The 27570-nt window shown below is 43.3% G+C and overlaps 1 protein-coding gene across 2 annotated transcripts in view; it reads right to left on the bottom strand.

Annotated features, from left to right (window-relative positions):
- Positions 1-1837: 1837 nt before the first annotated feature.
- HEATR3 (HEAT repeat containing 3) overlaps positions 1838-27570 on the bottom strand; it is a 40632-nt gene continuing 14899 nt past the window's right edge. The window contains exons 8-15 of one of the 2 annotated variants that reach the window (XR_015145447.1): positions 23996-24086; positions 23733-23890; positions 23383-23465; positions 21726-21862; positions 11413-16206; positions 11054-11197; positions 7002-7178; positions 1838-2605 (exon numbers count right to left, since the gene is read on the bottom strand). Coding sequence is in view for 1 of the 2 variants with exons in the window: in XM_086350585.1 (XP_086206711.1) it covers positions 2483-2605; positions 7002-7178; positions 11054-11197; positions 16118-16206; positions 21726-21862; positions 23383-23465; positions 23733-23890; positions 23996-24086 (1002 nt within the window). In the remaining variant the exon portion in view is untranslated. The remainder of the gene's footprint in view (positions 2606-7001; positions 7179-11053; positions 11198-11412; positions 16207-21725; positions 21863-23382; positions 23466-23732; positions 23891-23995; positions 24087-27570) is intronic. The other variant, XM_086350585.1, reaches the window with a different exon arrangement.

Below are 27570 nucleotides of genomic sequence, written 5' to 3'. Positions count from 1 at the left end.
GGAAAAAAACTATAGTTTCTATTTTGCTGTGCTGTGTGAATAATATTCATATGCTTACTGAGTTAGTAATATAAACAGCTGTACATTTAATCTTTTCCTATCTTTCCTGTTGTTCAGAGTAGTAAAATTAAATGATAGCAATGCAGACTATTAATGCCTCAGAGCCTAAAAAACTGGGGGGATGGCACATTTCCAATGTAATAACTCACATTCTACTGTTCCATAGGATGATTCTACATTGAACAACTGCAACAAGCTTGCTTAATAAGACAGAAAATCACTAACATTTATTTGACAAATTTATCGAGAGCCTACTATGAACTAGGCCCTGTGCTAGATATTTCACGTTTATGGGTTAGAAAGTGTGGGAAAGATGACAAAATTGGAAATTTTATTCTCTTTGAAAATGAATATATGCTTTAAATATTCGATGCATATTCAAGAACTCTGAAACTTTTCTTCATTGAAAGAATTTGTCTCTCAAAACCACAATGAGCCTTACACCTGCTAGAATGATTTTCAAAAAGATAAAGTGTTGGTGAAGGTGTGGAGAAAAGGGAATCTTTGTGCAGTATTGGTGGGAAAGTAAATTGGTGTAGGTACTATTCAACGCAGTAGGGAGGTTCCTCAGAAAATTAAAAATAAAACCACCACATGATCCAGAAATTCCAACTCTGGGTATAGATCTGAAGGAAACAAAATCACTGTCAGAAAAAGACAGCTGCACTGCATGTTTACTGCAGCCTTACTCATGGTAGCCAAGACAGGGAAACCAACTCAATGTCCACCAGTGGATGTATGGATAGAGAAAACGTAGTGCATGTACACAATGGGATATTATTCAGCCATAAAAAAGACAGAAATCCTGCCACTGGCGACAGCAAGGATATACTTTGAGGATATTATGCTAAGTGAAATAGATCACAGAAAAACAAATACTGTATGATCTCACTTATACGTGGAACCTAAAAACCACGCAAACAACCAAACGCATAGAGAAGAGAGAATAGACTGTCAGTTGCCTGAGGCGGGGGCCAGGACTGGGTGCTGGAGGACAAGCAAAATGGGTGAAGGCAGTCAAAGGTGTAAGTCTGTAAACCCCCAATTGTAAATTACTGGGCATGCAACGTACAGCATAGTGACTACAGTTAATACTGTATTGTACAGCTGAAAGCTGCTGAGAAAGCAGATCCTAGAGTCTCACCACAAGGCGAAAAAAATATAACCACGTGAGGTGATGGATGTGAGTTAACTAAAGTCCTGTGCTGGGTATGGGGCCTTTTAACAGATCAACTGAGATCTACAGGAGGGAAATTTTCAAGTCTCCAACTCCCCTGATCAGGCAAGTGGGCAGACAATGGACCTGGGAGAGGGGCCGCGCTCGGTGACGTGCACTGAAACTCCCTCCCTTTGATCCACCTGCCACTTGCTTCTCAAAGGACACGATAGCGATGCTGGAGACTCGAGGAATTAAGATGTCCTTTTTTAAAAAGTAATTTTTATTGGAGTAGTTGCTTTATTGCTGTTAGTTTCTGCTGTACAGCAAAGTGAATCAGCTGTGTGTTTACATATACACCTCTTTCTTTTATTTCCTTCCCGTTTAGGTCACCACAGAGCACCGAGCAGTCTCCTGTGCTATGCAGCAGGCGCTCATGAGTTATTTTATGCTTTCTATCAATAGTGGGTATGTCAATCCTAATCTCCCAGTTCATCCCACCTCCCTTTATAAATCTTGTTTTTAATAGCACACATATATTCAAAGCAAAATCCATTAGCAAGCAGACACCCAGGAACAGGATTATCTGGCATTTTAAAAAGATTTTGCAAGACACAAAGCTTTCAATTTTAAAATTATTTATTAAAAAACATATTCTCCCAATTGTGATTGCATTTCAGATTAAATAAGGAGTGATGTTACAAATCGACGGATCAGATCCTTTCGTACAGAGAGTGACAATGGCCTCATTAGCGAGGAGTATAGACTACTAAATAGTGGAATATGAATCCAACTCATTCCCCTCGTCATGAAAGGCAGACATAATTGATAGATCTCATACCAAAAAAAGTTATAAAGCATGTTTTCACATTTCAGTTAAATATTTAGTTATTATAAAATGATATTGGCTTAAAAGAGCATCCAAGTTATGCTCTGGATTTTCTTTTGCAAAATTCAGGGAAACATGATTGGCAGTGTCTTCACTGCTCATGAAGAAGCACCTGAGATGCAGTGTTTCCAACCTTTGGGTTTCCAGTGATTAAAACATGCCGGAAACCTGAGAGCACTAGAAATGCCACACAGATCCCAGAGCTTCAAAAGAGTTCCTGATATGTCCTGGAGTTTTCATCAACTTCAAATTAACACACAGAACACCAAGTCGTTTAAAAAAAAAAATGACTTTCAGAAGAAACACCCTAAAAGGAAACCATCTAGTATTCTTCAGTGTTGAAAACTCTGGGGTGAGGACTGGTCTCTTTCAGAGGTTCAAGTAGTCAGTCTTTTCTCAACAGTTTCTTGATAAGCGACAAATCTTCTCAAATTCATCTTCACGTTGTCAAGAACACACAGCTGATCTGGACTGTATTTAGTTCTCCCTTCTTTTCGTATCTGCCAAAAAAATATCATATGAGATTTTTGGTATCTACCACTAACTCCTTTAAATAAGAAAGCATTTAATTTGGGGTGTATTCATTTTTAGAACAAACGGTTGCCAGAAATTGGTGGAACATTTTCACTTCCAAGGTGATGGAACATAGTACATGAGCTGTAACCAAGATAAATTAGATCATGCACCTTTTATTTTTTACTTATTTTTGGCTGTGCTGGGTCTTCGCTGATGTGTGCAGGCTTTCTCCAGTTGGAGTGAGCAGAGGCTACTCTCTAGTTGCGGTGCATGGTCTTCCCATTGTGCTGGCTTTTCTTTTTGCAGAGCACAGGCTCTAGGGTGCACAGGCTTCAGTAACTCCAATGAGTGGATTCAATAGTTGCGGTGCATGGGCATTGTTGCCTCTTGGCACGTGGGATCTTCCCGGACCAGGGATTGAACCCGTGTCCCCTGCACTGGCAGGTGGATTCTTAACCACTGGACCACCAGGGAAATCCTGTGCACCTTTCAAATGATACTGAAAAACTGAATTGTAGACTTTAAAAAGAATGAGTATTATGGTATACGAACTAACCCTCACCTCTAATCTTGAGCAGTGGTTCTCAAATTTTAGCATTTGGAAAAGTCAAAGTGAAAGTTGCTCAGTCATGTCTGACTCTTTGCAACCCTGTGGACTACACAGGCCAGAATACTCGAGTGGGTAGCCGTTCCCTTCTCCAGGGGATCTTCACATCCCAGGGATCGAACCCAGGTCTCCAGCATTGCAGGTGGATTCTTTACCAGCTGAGCTACCAGGGAAGCCCAAAAAAATACTGGAGCGGGTAGCCTAACCCTTCTCCAGGGGATATTCCCGACCCAGGAATCAAACTGGGATTTCCTGCACTGCAGGCGGATTCTTTACTAGCTGAGCTACCAGGCAAGTCCATTTGGAAGGCTTATTTAAAAAACAGATTGCTAAAGCTCCAATACTTTGGTTACCTGATACAAAGAGCCAACTCAGTGTAAAACACCCTGATGCTGGGAAAGAGAGGGAAGGAGGAGAAGGGGATGACAGAGGATGAGATGGTTGGATGGCATCACCAATTTAATGGACATTAATTTAGGCAAACTCAAGGAGATAGTGAAGGACAGTGAAGCCTGGCATGCTGCAGTCCATGGGGTCACAAAGAGCTGGACATGACTGAGCAACTGAGCAACAACAAGGCCGGTCCACATAGTTTCTGATTTTTGGTAGGTCTGGTGTTGGGCCTGAGAATTTGCATTTACAACAAGTTACCAAGTGATGCTGGCACTGCTGATACAGGGCACTTTTGAGGATGTCTGCTCTAGAGAAGTTCTTTAGTAAAATGCATTGTGCTGTGTTTAAATGCAATTTGGGGCTAAATATAAACCAAACAGCCTTTAATGCAACTGTGGTTTCATTTACAAAAGACAGTCATATAAAAAACTGCATGCTGCCATTCTGGCTAACAAAGACACTTCATCAGGGCTTTATAGCTTTGAGAAAAGAAAAACACTCAGTTAAATAGCACCATCACTGCAATGCATACTAGGTAGGCAAATCAATCAAACAATGGACGTGCCAGAGATGAGGGGTTATTCTCCTAGTTCACAGTTTACATAACTGCTCTCTAAGCATTTGCTTCTGCAGAGTCTGATGACTCTCAACCACATCTGCCTTCTCAGGGGCTGCAAGGAAAGGAGATATTTTCCTTTCCCTTCAGACTCCTTTTTCAGAGGTTTAGAGGGCCTGTGACCTTTAAGAACAATGTGGACACCCTCCATGTACTGGTTTAGAAATGTCTCTAGGAGACAGTGTGAAATGAAAGCGCATGAAGTACAAGGCTGTGAATATATTATGCTATCTGTTGGATAACAAAGGGGAAAAATACTAGCGTGCATTTGTCTTTGTGCAGAGAAACACCATTCGGTTTGGTTACCCATGAGGCAGGCTGGGAACATGTGGGAATAAAACTTCTCACTGCTTAAAAAATAAACACCAAGGGAATGTCCTTGGAGGTCCAGTGGCTAAGACTCCATGCTCCCAATGCAGGGGGCCCAGGTTTGATCCCTGGTCAGGGAGCTAGATCCACCTGCTGCAACTAAAGATCCTGCATGCCACAGCGGAGACAGAAGATCCAGTGTGCCCCAACTAAGAGGCCGAGATCCAGCGTGCCCCAACGAAGAGGCCGAGATCCAGCGTGCCCCAACGAAGAGGCCGAGATCCAGCGTGCCCCAACGAAGAGGCCGAGATCCAGCGTGCCCCAACGAAGAGGCCGAGATCCAGCGTGCCCCAACGAAGAGGCCGAGATCCAGCGTGCCCCAACGAAGAGGCCGAGATCCAGCGTGCCCCAACTAAGAGGCCGAGATCCAGCGTGCCCCAACGAAGAGGCCGAGATCCAGCGTGCCCCAACTAAGAGGCCGAGATCCAGCGTGCCCCAACTAAGAGGCCGAGATCCAGCGTGCCACAACTAAGAGGCCGAGATCCAGCGTGCCCCAACTAAGAGGCCGAGATCCCGTGTGCCCCAACTAAGAGGCCGAGATCCAGTGTACCCCAACTAAGAGGCCGAGCAGCGAAAATAAACAAAGAAAAAAAAGCCACCCCAAAACAAAAATAACCCCCCCAGCGTGTGGGGAGGGTGAAATGGGTCAAAGTGGTCCAGAGGTACACACCTTCAGTTCCAGATGATCCCTGAACACTGCAGGGGTTGGGGGGCCACGTCCCTATCCCTTGTTGAAAATCCAAGTGCAAGTTCACTGCTGGCCACCGATCCAACCAGCTGCAGATCATACAGTACTGCAGCATTTACCACAGAAGAAGATCCATGTGTTTAAGTGCATCTGCACAGTGTCACTCAAGGATCAACTGTGTAAGAGAACTAAGTTCTGAGGATGTAACGCAAGGTGACTCCCGTTAACAACACTATATGTATGGTGATGTATGTTAATTAAATTTATTGTGGTGACCATTCTGCAATATATATACATATCCAATCATTACGCTGCACACCTGAAACTAACACCATGTTGCAGTATGTCAATTATATCTCAAAACAAAACAAAACCCAAACCAACAAAACTAGGGGCTTAAACAAAGCATAATTAAGAGTAAACTGATTAATTTTCCCCCCTCAAGACTAAAGACACTTACTAGTGAAGCTTAACTCAATGTCAGCCGCTATATTACTATATTTTTAAATGTAAGATGTCAAAACATGAAAATGTTACAAGACAAACCAGTTATTAATGTTCCTAAATGAACACTGATATATCTGTGAGAATGTGCATGGCATGTGTGGCTATGTTTTTTTCTTCTGGAAAAGAAAACTATTTTTCACACCTTAAAAAAATTCAAAAAGTTTACATTTCTAGACATAAAATCATTTTACCTAAAAACTTGTCACAGAGTTCTGCCTATGGGAATTGAATTCTGCCTTTGACGCTTCTTAGAGAAAAGAAATACACATTGGAAAGCAACAAAAGTAAGCTAATTTTCCATTAAAACCTCTACTTTCCTGACAGAGATTTAAAGGTGAAAGTTTAATTCAAAATGTAAAGTCAAAACATACAAATATTTTTATTTCTCGAAATGAAATATATGGATTTAGATAAGAGGAGAACTGGCCAACTTAAATTTGTGAATATGTGATCAAAGTCTGTTTTTAAAATTTCTCATTGCTTTCCCCCAACCACCAAAACAGTTGTTTTTAATTGTCTTTTTGACTCCAAGTTAGCTTTGATGCTTCTGATGAATCAATCGATCGATCGATAAAAAGGCAAATGAAGGTAGCTGCATGCTCCATTACAGACCAGCTGGAGTTTGTTTGCCTTTTTGTTTTTCAAAGGACCAAAGGGAAACACATGAAGCCAGCCTACAACATCGGCATTACATGATATAAAATAAATTTAACACTGTCTCTGAAAGTGCTTTGCAGGCCACACTGTAGTGCTTACACATAAGCATCGTTAACATTGCTAAACCACCGCAGAGAGAGGAACCTGTCCACACCATTTTAGCTCAAGTCACAGTGATTCAACAGAAAGGGCTCAGTCGCCCTGACTCAGCCGACAAGCATTTACACAGAACTGGGGCTGAAGTGCTGTATGAATCACCAAGACTGCAAGTAGGGAACCACACACACCCTTGTCCCACAGAATGCTGAGACTTCAGCATTTCTAAATAAACCATTTGTTGTTTAGTCCCTAAGTCGTGTCCGACTCTTTTGTAACCCCACGGACTGAAGCCCGCCGGGCTCCTCTGTCCATGGGATTTCCCAGGCAAGAATACTGGAGTGGGCTGCCATTTCCTTCTCCAGGGGATCTTCCCACGTCTCCTGCGTTGGCAGGTGGACTCTTTGCCACTGAGCCAGCAGGGAAGCCAAATAAAATGTTACATACCTTCATTTTGAAGACTGGCTGGAATTCTTTCAGAGTAGATAACAATTTAATTTGAACTGAGGCCCTTTCAGCTTCTTTACCGTCTGCAAAAACGTCAAAGAGGGCATCCAAGGCCTCCCCTGCTACCACAAGACAGGGGTCTTTGGTGGCAACCTCAAGCAGAGAGTACCCGATGGTCTGGAGAAAACAAAACACAGCAAGGGATCGTCCAATATTCTAAGTCAGTTTTCAAAATAAGTACTAACTCTAAATGTGACAACAATTCACGCATAAAGTTTTACATACAAATGCTAGGGGAAAAGTTAACATTTTTAAAAGACTAAAGACTTAACATATATTTACAAAAATACCAAGTATAATGTAAGCAAGATAAATTCAAAACCTTAGTTTATATTAGTGAACTAAGATCCATAAATGACCTATGAAAGACTGACACTGGAAATTATTAGATTTTCCCTTCTATCTATCTCCATCAAGAAGGCTTTTCCCATGGTGTCAAATGCATATAAACATTATCAGTAACAAACAAAAACTCTTTTTAAATTATATGAGGAAACACTCAGACATTAAAAAAATAAAGAACATACAATCTCATTTTGCTTCACTGTGATGATTTTTAACATCCACTCATTTTTTTTATGATTAGCTAGCTATAGGAACAAACTATTCCCAATCTGAAGAACTGGTCAAGAGTAAAGTTATTTTATTTTGGTTGTTTTGCTTCACCGTTTACATCTTTAAGGGCAATGTGCACACCTGTTATTATGGGTGAGAGAGTGAAAATGCTGAGTCTGAAATACAGCTCTCCTGTAAATAACAGGGTGACTCTGGGACCTTGCTACTCACTCTGGACTTCCATTTTCTCATCTAAATTTAAGTGGGCAAGACAACCTCTAGGAGAGTATTTAAATTTAATATCCCATTGGGACTTCTCTGGTGGTACAGTGGTTGAGAATCCGCCTGCCAAAGCAGAGGACACAGGTTCAGTTCCTGGTTCGGGAAGATCCAACATGCTGGGGAGCAGTTAGGCCGCGTGCCACAACCACTGAGTCTGCGCTCCGGAGCCCAGGAGCCACAGCTACTGAAGCCCGAGTGCCCAAGAGCCCGCGCTGGGCAACAAGGGAAGGCCCTGCAATGAGAAGTCTGCACTGAAACGAAGAGTTGCTCCCGCTCACTCCAACTAGAGAAAGCCCACACGCACCAACGAAGACCAAGCACTGCCAAAAATATAAATAATAAATACATTTAATATCCTATATAAACATGGAATGTACAGCATCACCTATGAAGTAGTCTTACTGAAAAAGTTGAACCTGAATCTAACCTAGCCTTTAGATCTAAACTCCACTCTGCAGGAAATTCAGAAGATAAAGGAACAAACTTAACGCCACAGGGAGGCAATAGGACAAATCAGCAAGGCTGAACACTAGGAGCCAACTGACCCCGAAGCTGCAGGAGAAAGAGGCGGCGTGTGGGAGGTACTAGACGGGGCAAAGCCCTCAATGAAGAGAGACTGCAGTCAGTTCAGTTGCTCAGTCGTGCCTGACTCTGCGACCCCATGAATCGCAGCACGCCAGGCCTCCCTGTCCATCACCAATTCCCAGAGTTCACCCAAACCCACGTCCATCGAGTCGGTGATGCCAGCTAACCATCTCATCCTCTGTCATCCCCTTCTCCTCCTGCCCCCAATCCCTCCCAGCATCAGGGTCTTTTCGAAGACCCCAAACCAAGCACAACATGGAGACCCGACTTAGATCCTGCTTTAAACAGACAGTCTATAAACAGTTATCTTGGGAACAACTGGAAGAATTTGAATATGGACCACGTATTAAACATATTAAGAAATAATTGTGTTGGCATAATAATGGTGGCTATACAAAAAGGGATCAGCCCTGGGATTTCTTTGGAAGGAATGATGCTAAAGCTGAAACTCCAGTACCTTGGCCACCTCATGCGAAGAGTTGACTCATTGGAAAAGACTCTGATGCTGGGAGGGATTGGGAGCAGGAAGAGAAGGGGACGACAGGGGATGAGATGGCTGGATGGCATCACTGACTTGATGGATGTGAGTCTGAGTGAACTCCGGGAGTTGGTGATGGACAGAGAGGCCTGGCGTGCTGCGATTTCATGGGGTCGCAAACAGTCGGACACAACTGAGCGACTGATCTGATCTGATACAAAAAAACTGTGTTTTTAAGTCGTGCATATGGAATAACAGGGACACAATACCAGGATGTCATTAATTTAACACATTCAGCAGAGGAACTACTTTAAGTACATATGATAGAAAACTCATGACTGTTAAATACGCTTGGTGGCTGTACAAAATTCACTGCGCTTTCTACTTTCATTCATGCTTGAAAACGTGACTAAATAAAAACATTTTGGAAATCTTACGTTATGCCTGAGAAAAATGTGCTGTTCCTCTAAAGTGGGCCTTGGACTTGAGAGTCTTAAGGGTTGGGAAGAGACTACACCTACACGTGCTCACTGGTATGTGTGTACATGTACAGACTGATACAGCCGTGCTCTCTCACTTAGGTCTATATGTTAGAATCTCTGGAGTGACACATGAGGAATGGGTAACAGTGGCGGCCTCTCTGGAGTGGAACTAGGGGACTGGAACTTCAGGAGTGATGTGCCTTAGCTTCCCTGGTGGCTCAACTGGTACAGAATCCGCCTGCAATTCGGGAGACCTGGGTTCGAACCCTGGGTTGGGAGATTCCCCAGAGAAGGAAAAGGCTACCCACTCTAGTATCCTGGCCTGAAAAATATAGTCCATGAGGTCACAAAGAGTCGGCCACGACTGAGCGACTTCACTTTCACTTTTCACTTTCATGCATTGGAGAAGGAAATGGCAACCCTCTCCAGTGTTCTTGCCTGGAGAGTCCAGGGATGGGGGAGCCTGGTGGGCTGCCGTCTATGGGGTCACACAGAGTCGGACACAACTGAAGCGACTTAGCAGCAGCAGCAGCAGCAGCAGAGCAACTTTCACTTTCAAATGGTCTGGATGTGCATATATCATCTTTTTGAAACAGGCGTCTAAAAAATACCAGTCACACTGGTAAGCTCTTAGCAAGTTAAGAAGTACTTTAGGGGCTTCCCTGGTGGCTCAGCAGTAAAGAATCTGCCTGCCAGTGCAGGAGACATGGGTTCGATCCCCAGTCTGGGAAGATCCCACATGCCCTGGGCAACTAAGCCCGTGCAGCACAACTATTGAGCCCGTGCACTGCAACTAGCGAAGCCCACGAGCCCTGAAGCCTGCGCTCCACAAAAGAGAAGCCGCCACAACGAAAGCCTGTGCGCTGCAACTAGAGAAAAGCCTGCACAGCAAAGAAGACCCACTACAGCCAAAAATAAATAAATAAATTACATTAAATTATATGTAAAAAAGAAATAACTTATCATAACCAGGTTATTATCCACTACCAGTAACCCATGCTTTGCCGATTACTTTTAGCACAAAGAAGGGTGACTTCACTATTACTGTCCCTTTAGTTACTAGGCGGTACCTCTGGCAGTGCAGTTGCTGAGCAACTTGCTTGGATCAAGTGCTGGAAGCAAACAGGCTGCGTGAGTTCCTTGTGTGCGGGCACTACCAGAGTCGCCGCTTAAAATTTATGGAGTGGTCTTGGGACGAACTGGGTGGCAAGGTGCAGACTGCACTTCAGCCTGGTGTGCTGGGAAAACTGTTTGGATTGCTCTATATCCGCAGGAGAATACAACGTGCACACAGTTTACGCAACAGTCAAAGCAGGGTCAACTTGAACAACTTTGAACCTTGGCCTTCCACTGAAGACAAATTTACTTTTGAGAAACATCTCCGGAATAAAGTTAAATGGCAAAATGCGACTCGACTCTTCAGTGTGACTCATGGAGTAAGATCAGGCCAAAGGGTATACTTTATAATATATCTTAATAAACAACTTCTTGATATGATTTCATCTCATGAAATCCACAGGAGATTTTAAAATCCACAGGAATGATTTTAAAGTCACTCTCCTCCCATTTTCAGTGATTTAATGGTTCAGGTTGGAAGCACAGTGTTTTACCTTGAGAGTGTCGAGTGTGCCGTCTTCTTTGGCTAGGACGCTGCCTGTGATTCCTAAAATACTGACCACATTCACTCTCACCCCCACATTACTACTGCGGACGCCTGCTGTGCACAGCGTCATCAGCTGGTCGGGAGTCATGCACTGTTGAAAGAGAAGGAGAGAGTGTTTAGCGTGTGAAACTCGGCCAATTCCAACAGCACATGCCTTGGGATTGGCGAGAATCTCTTGTACCGGCAGCACGACTCTGCAAGTGACAAGAACACTGGGTGGGCAAGTTATTAAATATTCTAAACACTCCGAAAAACAACTAATTCTGCACCAGGATGAGGCCTGCTCACGTCACTGTCACCACTTACTCTATCATGGCTGGGAGCCTGTAAAAGAGCCTTCAGTTCCTGTTTGTCTCGTGTGAAGATTTTCGTTCAAATGTAGACAGACCAAAGAGATTCTAACTTCTGTTCAACATTGGTCACCAAAAAAAAGAAAACGTTTTGAAAATGGAAATAGGATCATGCAGCTTTACTAAAAATGGGCTGAACCTACACAAGGCAAGAGCTAACTCTTGAGATTTCTGTGCTATGGTAGATTATTAAAGATTGTAAAATGCTTTCAGTTACGTAGAGTTTCCATCACATAGTGATAACTTGTACTTTAAGCTGATTTGACTTCATTTTTGGCCGCACCATGCAGCATGTGGCATGTGGGATCTTCATTCCTCGACCAGGAATCGAACCCGTGCCCCCTGCATCCCTGCATTGGAAGCATGGAGTTTTAACCACTGGACTGCCAGGGAAGTGCCTTAAGCTGATTTGCACACACTCATGGATGCAGGTATCATAAGAGTGCAAACGTCACTTTCCATTTCACAGAAACTGAAGGTCAAAAGTTTTGTTCCTGGAAAAAAATTAAAAGAATAAAATTTAAAGATATACATTAGAGGCCAACATCATATACTATATTTAATAGTAAAACATGAGCGACTTTCTGTTAGACTCTGAAGGAAGGCCAAGTCTGGAGAGCACTGCTCTAGAGGTGTGGCCATGCAATGACTAAGGAAGGAAGGATGGAAGACAGCCCATAGGAGGAAAGGAGGCCCAAGAACTGCAAAGCCAGGTTCCTGGGAAGAGTCTCCACGTGGATTCTGAAATCACCCAGAATCATATGGGACCAGTAACAAACAACAGGGTCCAACAGCAGGAACCTTCAAGCAATGAGTGGCCCCTGGGGATGGTGGGTGACTGTAACTGAGAGGTAGGTGGCGTGGTCTAGTGACATGTTACTCAAAACTGGAGGATTTTAGAAAGGAAGAAGTGAGCATGCTTTAGATCTGTGATTCTCAAACATCAGTGTGTACGACCGTCGCCTGGAGAACTGGTTAAAACACAGACACTGTTGGGTGCCTCTCCAGAGCTTCTGCTTCAGTAGATCCTGGGATCTACCCTTTAATACAAAAAGGAAAAAGACCACCAACTCAATAGCAAAGCTGGCAAAAGACAGGGAAAGTCACAGAAAAAGAATGCAAGAGCCCTCAAAAGACATGAAACGATCTCCAACCTCCTCATAATAAAAGAAATGCAGATTAAAATTGAGACACAATTTCTCGCCCAACAAACCAGTAAAAATCCAACATTTTGACAACATAGTCTTCTGGTGAGGGTGTGACAATACAGGCACTCTCCAACAGTGCTGGTGGAGATTCGAAACGGCTCAGACTTCTAAGGGGGACGAGAGCAATGCCTGGAGCAGAGCTACTGATGCGTCTGTTCTCTGAGCCGCAGCCCACCTCTAGAAATCGGCCCAAAGACATAATGGCAAAAACACAAGGGAACTTCGGTAGAAGTGCTACTCGTTGTGGTTCTATGTGTAATAGCAAAAGACTGGAGAGAACTAAAAAATCCATCAATGCCAACATGGTGAATAAATATGGAATATGTCCACAATGGAGGGCCATCAAGCTGTAAAAAGAACTGAGAAACAGGTTGACATACTATGATGACTAATAAGAGAGAAAAGCAAAGTGCAGAAGCATCCTTTTAAGAAAAAGGGTGAAATACAAATACACACATATTTTGCTTATGTTGTTCTTTTGCTAAGTTTTCTGAAAAAAGAACAACAGAATGATAAATAAAAACATCAATAAGGATGATTACCAATGGCACAAAGGAAGGAACAGGGGCAAATGGACAGAAACTAGGCATCCCTCTACATATACTTGTGTGTGTGTGCATATAAAATATACATAAAACTTACCATTTCAACCATTTTAAAATGTATAGTTCCGTGGCAGGAAGTACATTCACACTGCTGTGTAAGCGACTATCACCACCATCCATCCCCAGGACTTTGTCATCATCCCATACTGCAACCCTCAACCTATTAAACGATATCTCTCTGAGCCCCTGGTAACTACTCTTCTACTTTCCGTCCTTACGAATTTAATTATTCTAGGTCCCTTATAGAGGATTCATATGATACTCATCCTTTTGTGTCTGGTTATTTCACTTAGCATAATGTCTTCATGGTTCGTCCATGCAGTAGTATGTACCAGAACTTCAGTCCTCTTTAGAGCTGAATAATACTTCAAAGTATGTATACACCATGTTTTCCCCTGAATATATCCTGCTTTAGTTTTAACTCTGAAATTGGGTAAATATTTTATATAATTAAAAAAGAAAAATTAGAGCAATCAAAAAATGCTTTAAAAAAAAGCTGAAACTGAAACTAACTTTATAACAAACCACACAAGAGAATTTGTTCAAAGCAACTTTAAAGCATAGTAATTTGTACAGTCCTAGAGGGATTTTTCTTCCTAAGGACAAAAAAAAATCACAAAGAAATCTTAAACTGCATCCAGCAGTGTTAATGTTAGTAATAACAGCATTACTTTGAAACTAGTAACGATATGCCATACGATGAAGTAAATAATAATGAGTTCATAATGATACTTAAAAAAATTCACTGATGCTTTTTAGAGACTGCTAGGAAACCAACTCATTTTCTGGGAAAAAGGGTTGGGTGGGGAGAGAGACCCATATCCTACCTTTTTCGGTATGAAGTGTATTCCAAAGTTACCAAAAATTGATGAAATAACAAGTTCTTACTTATGGAAGAATCACAGCTAATCAATGTAAAAGGAACGACAATATTAGGGTATCTTTATCTTGCAAACCCTGATGAAATAATGGATCTATATAATAATCACTGGTTGCTACAAGTGAATCTATAGATATTAAGATTTTAATATCATTATTTTACAACAGTGATGTATCACTTGTGATATAAAATATACATACACCACAATGAATTTTGTCTAAAAACTCAGATCCTGAATCTAATTAAGGCTCTAAACGTACCCCTCAACTTGTAGGAGATATGGAAGACAGACAGACCCGTTAAATAAACAGCATTGTTTAGCCAGCCACATGTGAGAATGGGGGAAATTCTTTAGGACCAATGGTAACTTACTCAATGGAAAGATAGTATGAGGAAAGGCGGGCAGGTAGGGGAGATGTTTTAGATTCAGAGATTTAAGAATTTGTCAACATGCGAAAAATTGTTGTCTAGTTGCTCAGTCGTGTCTGACTCTTTGTAGCCCCATGGACTGTAGCCCACCAGGCTCTTCTGTCCATGGGCTTTCCCAGGCAAGAATACTGGAGTGGGTTGACATTTCCTTGTCCAGAACTAAAAATTACTGAATTACATACTTTAAGTGTGAGAACTGTATGGTATGTGAATTATAAAAAAATATGTATTTAAGAGACCAAAATATCAACTAAGAACAATATGTGGATACTGCTTAGATGCTGATTTGAACAAACCATTAAAAAAGAGAGACATTTTTAAAGCAATTAGGGAAAACTGAACTCAGACTGCCTATTAAATGATAATTTTAAAACATCTGTTAATTTGGAGGTTTGAGATAATGGTAATGTGGTTAAGTTTTTTAAAAGTTCATTTTCTGTCACAGACAACATAATGAAGCACACAATAGAACATTCATGGGTGAAATAACATGATTTGCCTTAACTATTCCAAGAAGCAAAAACGAAAATGTAGGGAAAGTGAAAGAAACAAGAAAGTCAAGACGGGACCTCCCTGGTGGTCCAATGGCTAGGAATCTGCCTGCCAAGGCAGGGGACGGGGCTTCGATCACTAGTCTGGGAAGCTTTATGTGTCACGGGCAACCAAGCCCGTGCGCCACAACTACAGAGCTCACGCGCTGCAACCAGTGAAGCCCACGCGCCCTAGAACTCGGGCTCCGCAACAAGAAGTGCCAACGCAATGCGAAGAGGCCCGTGAACCCCAACTACAGAACGGCCCTCACCTGCCGCAAGTCGAGAAAGCCCGTGCACAGCCGTGAAGCCCAGCGCGGCCAAAAAGAAAGAAAGAAAACAAAGACTGACTTGCTGACACTACGTGGAATGCTTGCAGGTAACTACTATCATCTCTGCTTTTCGTGATGTTTGAAAATTTCCTTCACGGAAAGTAAAAAAATAAAAGCGAAAAGGCACCTATCAGAGAGGCGCAGACAAGTCACTGTGGAGTACCTGGAGGACATGCTTGAAAATTTCTGTACTGCAGTATTTCAAAAACAGACAAATGGCTTTCAGAGAAAATACAACATACATATGTCAAATACATTATATCAATAAAAAGAAAATTGTATAGGGGACTCCCCTGGTGGTCCAGGGTTAAGAATCTACCTTATAATGAGGCAGGGGATGAGGCTGGTCAGGGAACTAAGCTCCCTCGTGCCAAGGGGCAACTACTGAGCCTGAGCACCACAGCTAGAGAGAAGCCCCTGTGCCGCAAGGAAAATTATTCCACACCCGCAACTGAGGTCTGAGGCAGCCAAAAGCAAAACAAATGGATAAAACTATGCTCTGGTGGCAGAGTGGCGACAAGGAGAAGATTTCATTTTTATGCTTCAAGTACTTTTGTTTTCACTTTACAAGGAACAAGCATTACTCTTCTAATAGAAATGCTTCAAAAAATTATTAAACTTTGCCTCCATTATACAGAAGCTTTGCTAGTTTCATGTAAAAAACTTTAAAATCTTACCTGAGGAATGTTCTTGGAGGCCATTGTTTGCAAAAGGGCTCTCAAGGCACTACTTATGGCTTCTAAAAAGTCAACGTGCTTAGCAAAATCTAAAACACAAAAGTGAAACATAAATTTGTCTTTTCCTAAGAAGAGTGAGTTTTTAGAAAAAGTCAAAACAAAGCATTGTTAAATGTTAATATATGCTACTATAATAAAAACACTTTGATATTTAAGCCCAAACTTCCAGTGAACAGCCCCCTGCGAACTGAATATTTGAGTCTGAAAGATGACCATAACTGAAAGAATCCTGACAGTCTTCAACTTGTAGATACTGAATTTTCACTTAACTCACACTTTAGCACACAATAAACCTGAGTGGGCCACTGTAGATGGAAGTCAGCTTTTCACTGATCGCTATCACTGTGCTGGGCAGACGGAGGGTGGAGTCGTCACCCAAATCAGAGTGCCGCCTGGCAACCCAAAGCCACTGCCCAGCCGCGAAGTATCGCAAGTGCAGGGCCAGGCCACCATGCTTCTCTGCTTTTCAGTGGCTTTCGTGGTTTTTACTGACCCACCTTCCCCTTCCCACTTTGGTTCATTTTTACTCCTTTTTTATTGTCCCTTCTTCTCATACAGGACAGAACACAACAGCAATCAACAATTATGCGAACAAAGCCATGCAGCAGGGTGAGGGCTACTACGTAAGCTGGCTCCCTCCCTGCTTCGGTGGGAAGGGAGAGTGACTGATGCACGTGATATGTTATGTTTTCCAAAAACAGCCACCACAGTGCTTCCAGTTCTGCATGATTCTGCAGAACCCTGCCACTTCCCACAAAGACGTGGAGTCTATTTCCCCTCCCCTTGAACCTGGGTGGGACTTTGTGGCTTCTTCAACCAAGAGAATATGAAAAGTGGCAGGCTGGGTGGTAGAAGGCATGACTTCCACCCGATTCACATGTGTTTGCTCTCTCCTCTCTCTCAGTTCTTGCTTTTGGAAACGCCATCATGTTAAGGTCACATGAAGAGGTCACCTGTGGGTGTTGTGGCTGACAGCTCCATGCTACCAGACATGTGAGCAGACAGACCTCAGACGAGTCTGCCTCTCAGTCTTTCGACAGAGGCCCCGGCTAGGGTTTCTTAACCTCAGCACTGTGGACACTTTGGACCAGGTGACTCTTTGTGGTGTGTGTGAGGTCCCCTGTACACCAGGATATTTAACAGCATCTCTGGCCTCTACCCTTTAGATACCAGTTGCTGCTGCTAAGTCGCTTCAGCCGTGTCCGACTCTGCGCAACCCCATAGATGGCAGCCCACCAGGCCCTGCCGTCCCTGGGATTCTCCAGGCGAGAACACTGGAGTGGCTTGCCATTTCCTTCTCCAATGCATGAAAGTGAAGAGTGAAAGTGAAGTCACTCAGTCGTGTCCGACTCTCAGCGACCCCACAGACTGCAGCCCACCAGGCTCCTCCGTCCATGGGATTTTCCAGGCCAGAGTACTGGAGTGGGGTGCCATTGCCTTCTCCTTAGATACCAGTAGCACCTCCCAAATTATAACAGCAAAAACTGCCAACAGACATCGACAGAAGTCCTAGGAGGCAAAAACTGCTACTAGTTGAGAACCTCTGTCCTAGACATCGTGGAGAAGAGAAAACCACCTCCACTGGACCCTTTCTAAATCCCTCCCCCATAGAAACCATGAGAAAAACATTATATGTGATTACTGCAGTTTCAAGCCACAAGATTTTGGGGTGATCTGTTACGTGGCAGGAGACACCGTGGCTTTCTCCCCTGTGGGGCGTGTGGCCGTATAAAGATACTGATGCCCCCTCTTCGGCTGCACGAGAGCGAGGCAGCTTCTGCACAGACTGGAATCAAGGACTGCTATCTCTTTGGGCTCTCTCATTTTCAGATCTATGCCATGCACAGAGGCAGGGAATTCCTATAAGTATCACAGAACAGGTACCAGGATTCTTTAGGGTCAGACAGAACAGGGACAGAATGCAGCCTTTGACACGATGTGACCTCTCATCCTGGTCTTAGCCAGAGAATATTAGAAGCCAGAGAAGTGGTAGCTCCTCAGAAGGGTCCTTCCATACTAACTAACGTGACACCTCATACCACTCTGCTCTGAGTTTTTCCTGTCTGGCCAGAATGACATCAAACCTTTATTTATGTGAGAATGCAAACTCCATGAGCATAGCAACCTTGCCTATCTTGTTCATGCCTGGATCCCTTGGACCTAGCACAATGTATGGCATTAAGTCAGTCAATAAATAGTTGTTAAAAGAAGGAAGGCCCCAAGGGCTTCCCTCGTGGTCCAGGGACTAAGACTCCAAGCTCCCAATGCAGGGAGCCTGGGTTTGACCCCTGGTGAGGGAACTAGATCCCACATGCTGCAACTGAGTTCACACGCTGCAACTAAAACTCCTGCATGCCACTACCAACTTTGAAGATCCTGAGTGCTACAACGAATACCTGGTCCAGCCAAATAAATAAACAAAAATAATTTTTTTTAATTTAGGAAAAACAAAAAAGGAATGCTCCTGAAAAACTTCCTAAACGTCTAAATCTCAGTGTCCTTATCAGGAAAGTGGGGTGATAACGCCTAGCTCATCAAACCTAGTACTTAACAGGTAGGTCCTCAAAAGCTGGCATAAAATTGTTACTATTAAAGTTCCAAAAGTCACCACACTGGCTCTGAAAAGTAACTTACGTTTGATTAAAGCTGTAAGTGTAACCCTGGATGTTTGTGAGCTGCACAGAACACAATTGAGATTCAAAACCCACACTACTATTTTATATTACATGAAATTCACATGTTCCCTCTATTTGGAAGATTTTTACTTAATTCATATTTCTGGTCATCTACCCCAAATTAGGGGAGGAAGTTCAAATGACTCTGCCTTTCTGACAAATTCTCAGTGAAAGGTCAGCAACACACGATGTTGGCAAAAGAAGCTAAGCGATTCGAAATGTTTTTCGCCTCTCAACAACTTTGTATAGGAGCTGAGAATTTGCAGCACACCTAAATGCAGGTAAATAGTCAACCCACAAGTAATCAAGTCGCAAATTATTTTTAATTTTACAGACCTATTTTCAGTGTTGACATGGAATAAAAAGCATATCCCAGGACGGGAGCTACGACTGTTTTAATTGTAATGAGAAGAAGCTTTCTGCTTCCCAAAACCTAGGGAAACAGGGAATCCTAAATGATTTTAGAACCCATGTAATGGAACAAATGACAAACTGACCCAATCTGAAAATAAAACATTGCTAAGAATCTCATGATGTTCTGAAGATCAATATTTTAAATGAAGGAGACAAAGATACAGGTGTTTTGAATGCAAGGGCCAGATTCTACTAAAAACTTTTTCCTTTTATCTCTGATGTCAGCCACAAAAAGCCTATACAGGTACGTATCACAAATTTTATAACTATTCAGACTGCATTTAAGCATTAAGATGAAAGTAAGTTAAATACAATACAGCTGTACCATCCTCATACATTACTTTCAAACATGGTAACACAAAAATGTAGAGAACTTTAGCCCCATTCTCCCCACCAAATTCCTCAGTAACAGTTCACATTATCCACCCAGAACTCACAGGGTTACATGACTTAAAAATCCCAAATGTCTGGGAGGACTATATAAGAATACTGTCTCTAAATATAAAATTTCACTCTGATAAAACGGTTGTATCAACAAAGCTATGAAAGTGAAATTTATTAAAAGATCAAAGTGTTTAATTATACTTTCCCACAATTCAGAAACTTTTCATTATTTCTCTAAGACTCGACTTGTTATGGTTTTCCTGTGACCTTTCCCGGAGATAAATGGGGATGTACCAGTGACCACAAGCAGCTGGCTGAACCAGGAGAAACACGCCTCAGTGTTTTCTCTACAGCAGAGGGGCAGAACACATCCACTTATTTCCTGTGAAATAAACTCTTCAGGCTGGCAGGAGACGGAGCCAGTGGGACCTTGACTGGACTCTCCTTGAGAAATGGCCCAGAGGAAAGAGATGGCAATACAAGGGGTCACTCAAGTTAAGCAGGTCTTGGGAGCACTAAGAGACCCGGGTAAGTCCTGCTCACCGGGGGCTTGGCTGTGGACCCTCCTGTGCGGCCCTGCTCCCTGCAGGGAGCCCACGGGAATGGGTGGATGGGAGCGGGCATGAGCGGTAGCAGCGCTCTGCCAGGCACCCCTCCATAGGACACTCTGCTGGGCTGACAGGAGCCATCCCCTGTACTTCTCATGCCATCCAGGTCTCTTTAGGTTTACTTCCTAAAAAAAATTGTGGCGTTCTTCACATCGTGTGGAATCTTAGTTCTCCGACCAGGGACTGAACCCATACCCCCTACATTGGGAGGTGAAGTCTTAGCCACAGATCACCAAAGAAGTCCCCAGATCTCTTAGGTTTATAAGACTGGGAAAGAAATACAAAGCTTTAGTCATCACCTGGCCAGCTTCCACGGACAGTCACCTCTGCACTTCAGAGCTGGCTCAGTCCAGGCTCGGAATGGGAATGGCACTGCTCATATCCTGTCTATGTCCTGTCTTACATATGGATGGGCCTGGTTTTCACATGATGGCACCAGCTAAAGAATACATAGCTTGAGATCACTTGAAAACTCTATCTATAAACTGACAAATGCTGACAACTATATAATGAGTTTCTGAACATTTATTTACTTAATCTTTAAAAATTAATCTAGAACTTCTAAAACAGGTACCATTAAATACACAGAACCTCTTCATAGAGAGCAAAATAGATGTTTTAAAGTATCAGGGATCGGGCTTCCCTAGTGGCTCAGTGGTAAGAATCTGCCTGCCAATGCAGGAGACACGGGTTCGATCCCTGATCCAGGAAGATCCCACATGCCTCAGAGCAATTAAACTCATGCACCACGCTACTGAGTCTGTGCTCTAAACCCTGGGAGCCACAGCTACTGAAGCCCCATGAAGGCCATGCTGCTCTGAAACAAGAGAAGCCACGGCAGTGAGAGGCCTGTGCACCGCAACCAGAGAAAAGCCCGCACGGCAGTGAAGACCCAGCAAAGCCAAAAAAAAAGGAAAGAATCTGGGAACAACTTTTGAAGGACTGTTTATACAGAAACTTGTATTTAGTCAAAAGTGACCTTATTTTGATCTTCTAAGAATTTCAGCTCTTGGATTCAGTGTTCTAAGAAGGGGAAATGTTAAAACAATTTTGCAAAGAATTAGAGCAGATTCGTACCTCCCATATTAACCCTCACTCCAGACATACATGCAGGGTAAAGTAACATGGAGAATTTTCCTTTACTATGTAAAATACTCTATTTCCTCAGATGTACAAAGAGTCACAGGTGTAGAAAACAAACTTATGTTACCAGGGGGATGAGAGGGGAGGGATAAATTGGGAAATTGGGACTGACATATATACACTACTATTTATAAAACAGATAACTAATAAGGACCTACTGTATAGCACAGGGAATTCTAAATACTCTATAATGGCCTATATGAGAAAACAATCTAAAAAAGAGTGGATATATATATATATGCATAGCTGATTCACTTTGCTGTATGGCAGAGACAAAACACTACTCCAGTAAAATTAAAAAAGAAAAAAATACAGCACATTTACCTGGCTGAGAAAAAAGCAGTTGTGACAGGTGCTGTGCAAGCGTCTGAAGGGCAGCAGGTCCTCCCAGATGGTCCACATCCAGAAGGGAGACGAGGCTCTGGAGACACACGAGGGCTCTGCACTGTATAGTGTTCATTCTGGAAAGGAAGAAAGAGAATGCTGTCTGGGCCTCTCACGGTGACCTGACAGAGCTCAGCACTGACGTTGAACCCAGGCATCCGGTTCTGATGGGGACCATCTATAAGCAGAAGGAGGTCTCGGGCAGCTGGCAAGAACGCTTAAGGTGAACTGTGAATCTGACCAGATCAAACTGCTTGAGCACTCAAGGCCTCGGAGGCACAGTAAACTGATGAGTCGTATGGAATCTGCTTGAGAAAAATTTCTGTGTGTGCCAGCATCTTTAAAGCCTATTTTTAAATGTGAAATATGACCCACATAAAGCACTCAGGAATATATAGAGTTTGATAGTTTACAAAGCAAACACTGGTGCACCTGGATAAGAATGTTAGCGCTATTCACAATACTGAAGACACGGAAGCAACCTCAATGTCCATCAGCAGATGAATGGATAAAGAAGATGTGGCGTACTTATCCAATGGAATCTTACTCAGCCACAAAAAAGAATGAAATAATGCCATCTGCAGCAACATGGGTGGGCCAGGAGACTATCTTACTAAGTGAAGTACGCCAGAAAAAGACAAATGTATTATATTGCTTATAGGTGAAATCCTAAAAAAAAAGATACAAATGAACTTATTTACAAACAGAAATAGACTCCCAGACATAGAAAACAAACTTATGGTAACCAACAGGGAAAGGCGAGGAAGGGTAAATTAGAAGTTTGGGATTAACATATACACACTACTCTATATAAAACAGATATCCAATAAGGACATACTGTATAGCCCAGGGATCTCTACTCAATATTTTGTAATAACCTAGAAGGGGGAAATCTGAAAAAGAATACATATATATAACTGAATCGCTCTGCTTATACCTGAAGCTAACACAACACTGGAAACCAACCCTACTTCACTAGGAGGAGGAAAAAAAGAAATGCTTCTAGCACGCTCACAGCCACTCATCCCCTCCCTGTCACACCCACCTCCCTGACCCCCAAAGCGAGGGGGTCTGACCCTTTGTGACCCCATGAACTACACAGTCCATGGAATTCTCCAGGCCAGAATACTGCAGTGGGTAGCCATTCACTTCTCCAGGGGACCTTCCCAACCCAGGGATCGAACCCAGGTCTCCCACATTGCAGGCGGATTCCTTGCCAGCTGAGCCACAAGGGAAGCCCAGGAACCATCTATGTATGCACCTCTCAATGAACTACTCACTATTTTGTGAGTGGTTCCAGTTCGGATGCTTTTTACTGCTGTATGTATTCTATTGTATGAGCATGTCGGCACTGACTTATCCATTCTGCCTCCAATGGACACTGAGGTTGCTTCCAAGTTGGGGCAACTGTGAGCCACACTGCTCTGAGCATTCTCCTCCCTTAGCGCACATATGCGCTCACTTCTCTAGGGAACACACACAAGATACAGGACTAGAACTCTCGAATGCAGGGGGAGTCGGCATCTTCTGTTTAATGGTCCATCATTTCCGATAATAACATAATGACAAATGGTTTTGAAAGGAGAAATGTTCTTACTTTCTAATCAAAGGTTTCCAAGTGGGGCTCCTAGAGCACACGTCAACTGCAACGCTGTTTGGAAAGGCAGTTTTGTCAAAAATCTAAATTTAAGAAAGACAGTAAGGCAAACGTTACAAGGAAAGGTTTTTTTCTGAACACATGATTCCTTTATAAAATCCCAACTTCTAAGTGAGATGGTTAGGCTTGATAAGCTTCAGCCCACCTCCAGTGCTGTTCACTGTCTCACTTTCCATATCTCACCCATCGCCCACACCTGGAGTGGATTGACACACTTCCTCTGTGCACAGAAAGAATGGCTTTCTGAAACCTCGATGCTCTAGAGTGAGCCCAGACTGAAAACCGATTACCTTCTTTGGGAGGAGGTGGTGGGTGAGAGCCGTGTGAACCTCATGGGAGAGGCAGAGGGGAGAGAGCAGCTGCCCACCGCATTCACTGAGGGCATTCTCCATAAACGCATCGCTTTCATCACTGCTAGAAAGCTCTTCCCATTCGTCGTCTGTGGGATCTGGGAAGAGTGCAGATCACAGAGAACTGGACTGTTTAAGATAATCTGCATGGAAGCGCCCGCCCAGTGCCGGGGAGGATATCTAAATGGGAACTGGCAACACACCTTCACTGCAGCACATGTTCACAATGATTTCCAGAGCTGTCTGCTGAGCTGTCAGCAATGCTATGGTCTCTCTCAGCTCCTTGTCGGTGGGCTAAAAAAAAAAAAAGGCAAACGACCAACGCTCACCCCAAGGTTTAGAAAACTATTTTCAGGTGGCTTTCTTTAGTTAAAGCCCACTAAATGGTATTTGCACTTGGAACAGGGGACCTGGCGGCAGGGGTGGGTGAGCAGAAGAAGAGTCCTAACGGGCTGAAGGACGCGCAGGCATTACGATTCTGCTCGACACTGTGCGCCACACCACTGTTCACTGGGTTCCCATCTCTCCGCACGGCTTCTCTAAGTGCTGCTTAGTTAGCTGGGGAGAACAGATAAATATTCAGGAATTCTGAACTGAATTCACCCTGAAACTTGATGTACTGTGTTAAGAAGTGGCTCAGCATACAAAGATTAAAACAAGGGTTCGTTATAGACGCCAGGCACTTATACACAACAAACCTGCCTTTAGATGCTTAGATGTCTTCCCAGAAAAGTCTGCGCTAACCAGAATTACTAACAGGCCCTTATGTGACCAACAGAGTTTGGCTAAGGAGCAGACGGGTTTGCCGCATTCTGGCTTTCTCTGAAGGCTGCAATAAAGCATTCCTTTAAGACTGAAGAAAAAGGGAGACTTTTTCTTGAGGAAATAAATAATGTGAACCTAACATCAATTAACAGTCTCAAAATGGGTTGCATAAATTTGTATGACCTTAATTCTCAAGTCACCTATGAAAAGTGAAATAGCTATACTGCTATTCCAAAGTAGTGCACAAGCTAAAAAATGATGTATATTTTGTTGTCTGGATGATTCCCAACCTCAAAAGTTTCTATTAAAAATTGTCTTTTCAATGGTTGTGCAATATTCCCTTAAATGAATGTTTTATAATTTATAAGCATTCCTCTAGTGTGGAAAAATTCACATTACTTGGTTATATTATTTCCTCAGATTTACTGGATCAAAGGTTAAAAACACATCTACAGATCCTATGACATATTTCTGTTCTCCTTTTCCAGAATGTTCATACTCATTTATAATTCTCCAGCAACTCCCTGTGCAATGAATTAACTGTAATTTTGAAACATACTCTTAAAAAATAAAAAAGCAGACTGCTAATTTAGTAGACAGACTTTAGGAATCCCTACATTTATGTTCCTTTTATTACGGGCAAGAATGTATCCAAAATTTATTCTTCTGCTGTGCTGTGCTGAGTGGCTCAGTCCTGTCCGACTCTTTGAGACCCCATGGATGATAGCCCACCAGACTCCTTCCTCTGTCCATGGGGATTCTCCAGGCTAGAATTCTGGAGTGGGTTGCCATACCCTCCTCCAGGGGATCTTCCCAACCCACGGATCGAACCCAGAAAATTTATTCCTATTCACTTCATACATGTATGCTGAGACTCTAAATAAGACACACCCTTGCTGGCCTCTCATCCACTTAACATGTATGAAGATCCGGCATGAAACAACTCTGAAAGAAGTTCCATTTCTTTACCTGACTTTCCTGCTCAGAACAATCCCCTGCTTCTTACTGTTACCAAACTGACATAAAGAACCAAGCTAGAGGAAATGTTATGACAGCTGAGATTTGCTTCAAAGTATTCAGTAGTGAGAGGGGAGAGTAGGTAGGGAAGCAGATGAAAGAAAATAGATCATGATTTGATGATTGCTAACTGCAGAAGCCAGGGAAGGAGTGTTCTACTTCTGCGTGTTATGGCAACAACTTGGGTTGGTTCTCTCCTTCCAGGTTTGTGATTACACTTGCACAAGCCACTGCGCAGCGTGAAAAGACCTGAGCTGCCTGCCTGTGAATCTGTATTCCTGGCACGTGGCAGCAGGATGCTTAGCACCCTACTGGCACCAAAACACTGGCTGCCTGACCAGCATGTTAATCACCCAGTCTGCTCAGCCACGGTGACAGACTTTGAAAAGTGAGCTTTTGTTAGGAGAAAACACTGCATTTTCTAAGCACCAAAATTCTATCTGTAAGTAATACTTGAGAATGTGTATCTCTAATAACAGTTAAACACTGATACTTTCAAATAGTGGCACTTCATCTTGGTGGACTGGGATCCCAATCCCCACTCACCCATTCCCTGGAGGGTCCCCCAGAAGCAAAGCTGGAGATGGGGCAAACCCGCAGGGGTGGTTCTTCTCCCACCCCCAGCCAGGGACATCCGATCTCTCAGAGTCCCCAGGCAGCCCAAGTGGAATTCCCACTGCTCCCGATTGGATTTTGGGGTGGGGAAACGCAGTACAGATGTGTCCATCAGGATAAAGTGACCTGGTCAGCGCGATGCCAGCCCCTGCGGAAGAGCCTCCGAGCGCCAATCTTTTACACCTGACGCTCCACACGAGAACCCCAGATCTGTAACTTACCTCCACGTGGCACCTGAGAAGGTGTTGCTGGGGTTCTATCAACACCCTTTGGGATGAAAAGGCTCACAGCTATGCCTTTGTCTATCTTGTTTACCGACTTTAAACTCTACCCACTCTGACTCAGATGCACAAGAGAGATATGATACGGAGTTGCCAAGCAACTCAAGGGCAGGAGGGACTTTTCATTTTTGTGTTCAACCCAGCACTTAACACAAAGCTTTGCACCTAACAGCCATTCACAGGGACTGAGAAAACAGCTCTTAACTACATTTGAGTACTTTAGAACACCACCAATTCAGCTTTACAAGACTTCGTCAATGTAAGGTGGTATGCTGATGAGTTTATGCCCATTAAAAATTCTTTAGGGACTTCCTTGGCGTTCCAGTGGTTAGGACTCTGTGCTTCTAATGCTTCTAATTAATGCTTCTAATAGGACTCTGTGCTTCTAATGGGTTCAATCTGTGGTTGGGGAATTAAGATCCCACAGGCCACGTTGCTGTTGTTGTTCAGTCACTAAGTCATGTCTGACTCTTGTGACCCCACGGACTTGTAGCCCACCAGGCTACTCTGTCCATCGGATTCTCCAGGCAAGAGTACCAGAGTGGTTGCCATTTCCTTATCCAGGGGATCTTTCTCACCTAGGAATCAAACCCAGGTCTCCTGCATTGCAGGCAGACTCTACCAACTGAGCTATGAGGGAATCCCACATGCCATGTGGTGTGGACAGAAAATAAATTTTAAAATGTTTAAAAAGAATTCTTTAAAAATAAATCTATCCAAACTCGAAGACACTGACTTAAGACACTTCTCAGGTTCAGTTTCTCATACACGAATTAGGACAGGCCACACGTGCGACGGTAGAGAGGGTGAGAGGACATCCCTAGAGTCCTTCCAGTTCAAGCATCACCATCCTTCCCTAGAATGACTTCGGCAGCCCCTGACTGGCTCTCCTACCTCCAGGCCCCTCGAACAACACTAACCTGCTTTCACCATGCTGTCTGCCCCATCCTTTCAGACGGCTCAGGTCTGCCAAGCCTCTTCTGAGAGTCTCTTCCTTTCTGCTCCCATCAGGGCTGAGTCAGCTGTGCCTACTCACTCAGAAGTCTGGGCACAGACCTATCATTGCTCTTAGCACAGGTACTGTAATAAGTTAAAATTAC

The sequence above is a fragment of the Bos grunniens genome, chromosome 18 (genome assembly GCF_055505025.1).
Source record: "Bos grunniens cultivar Pamir isolate PY7600 chromosome 18, Bosgru_T2T1.0, whole genome shotgun sequence".
Classification (NCBI taxonomy): Eukaryota; Metazoa; Chordata; class Mammalia; order Artiodactyla; family Bovidae; genus Bos; species Bos grunniens.
Note: the sequence above shows the minus strand (reverse complement) of the source record. Positions and strands in the feature narration are given on the sequence as shown.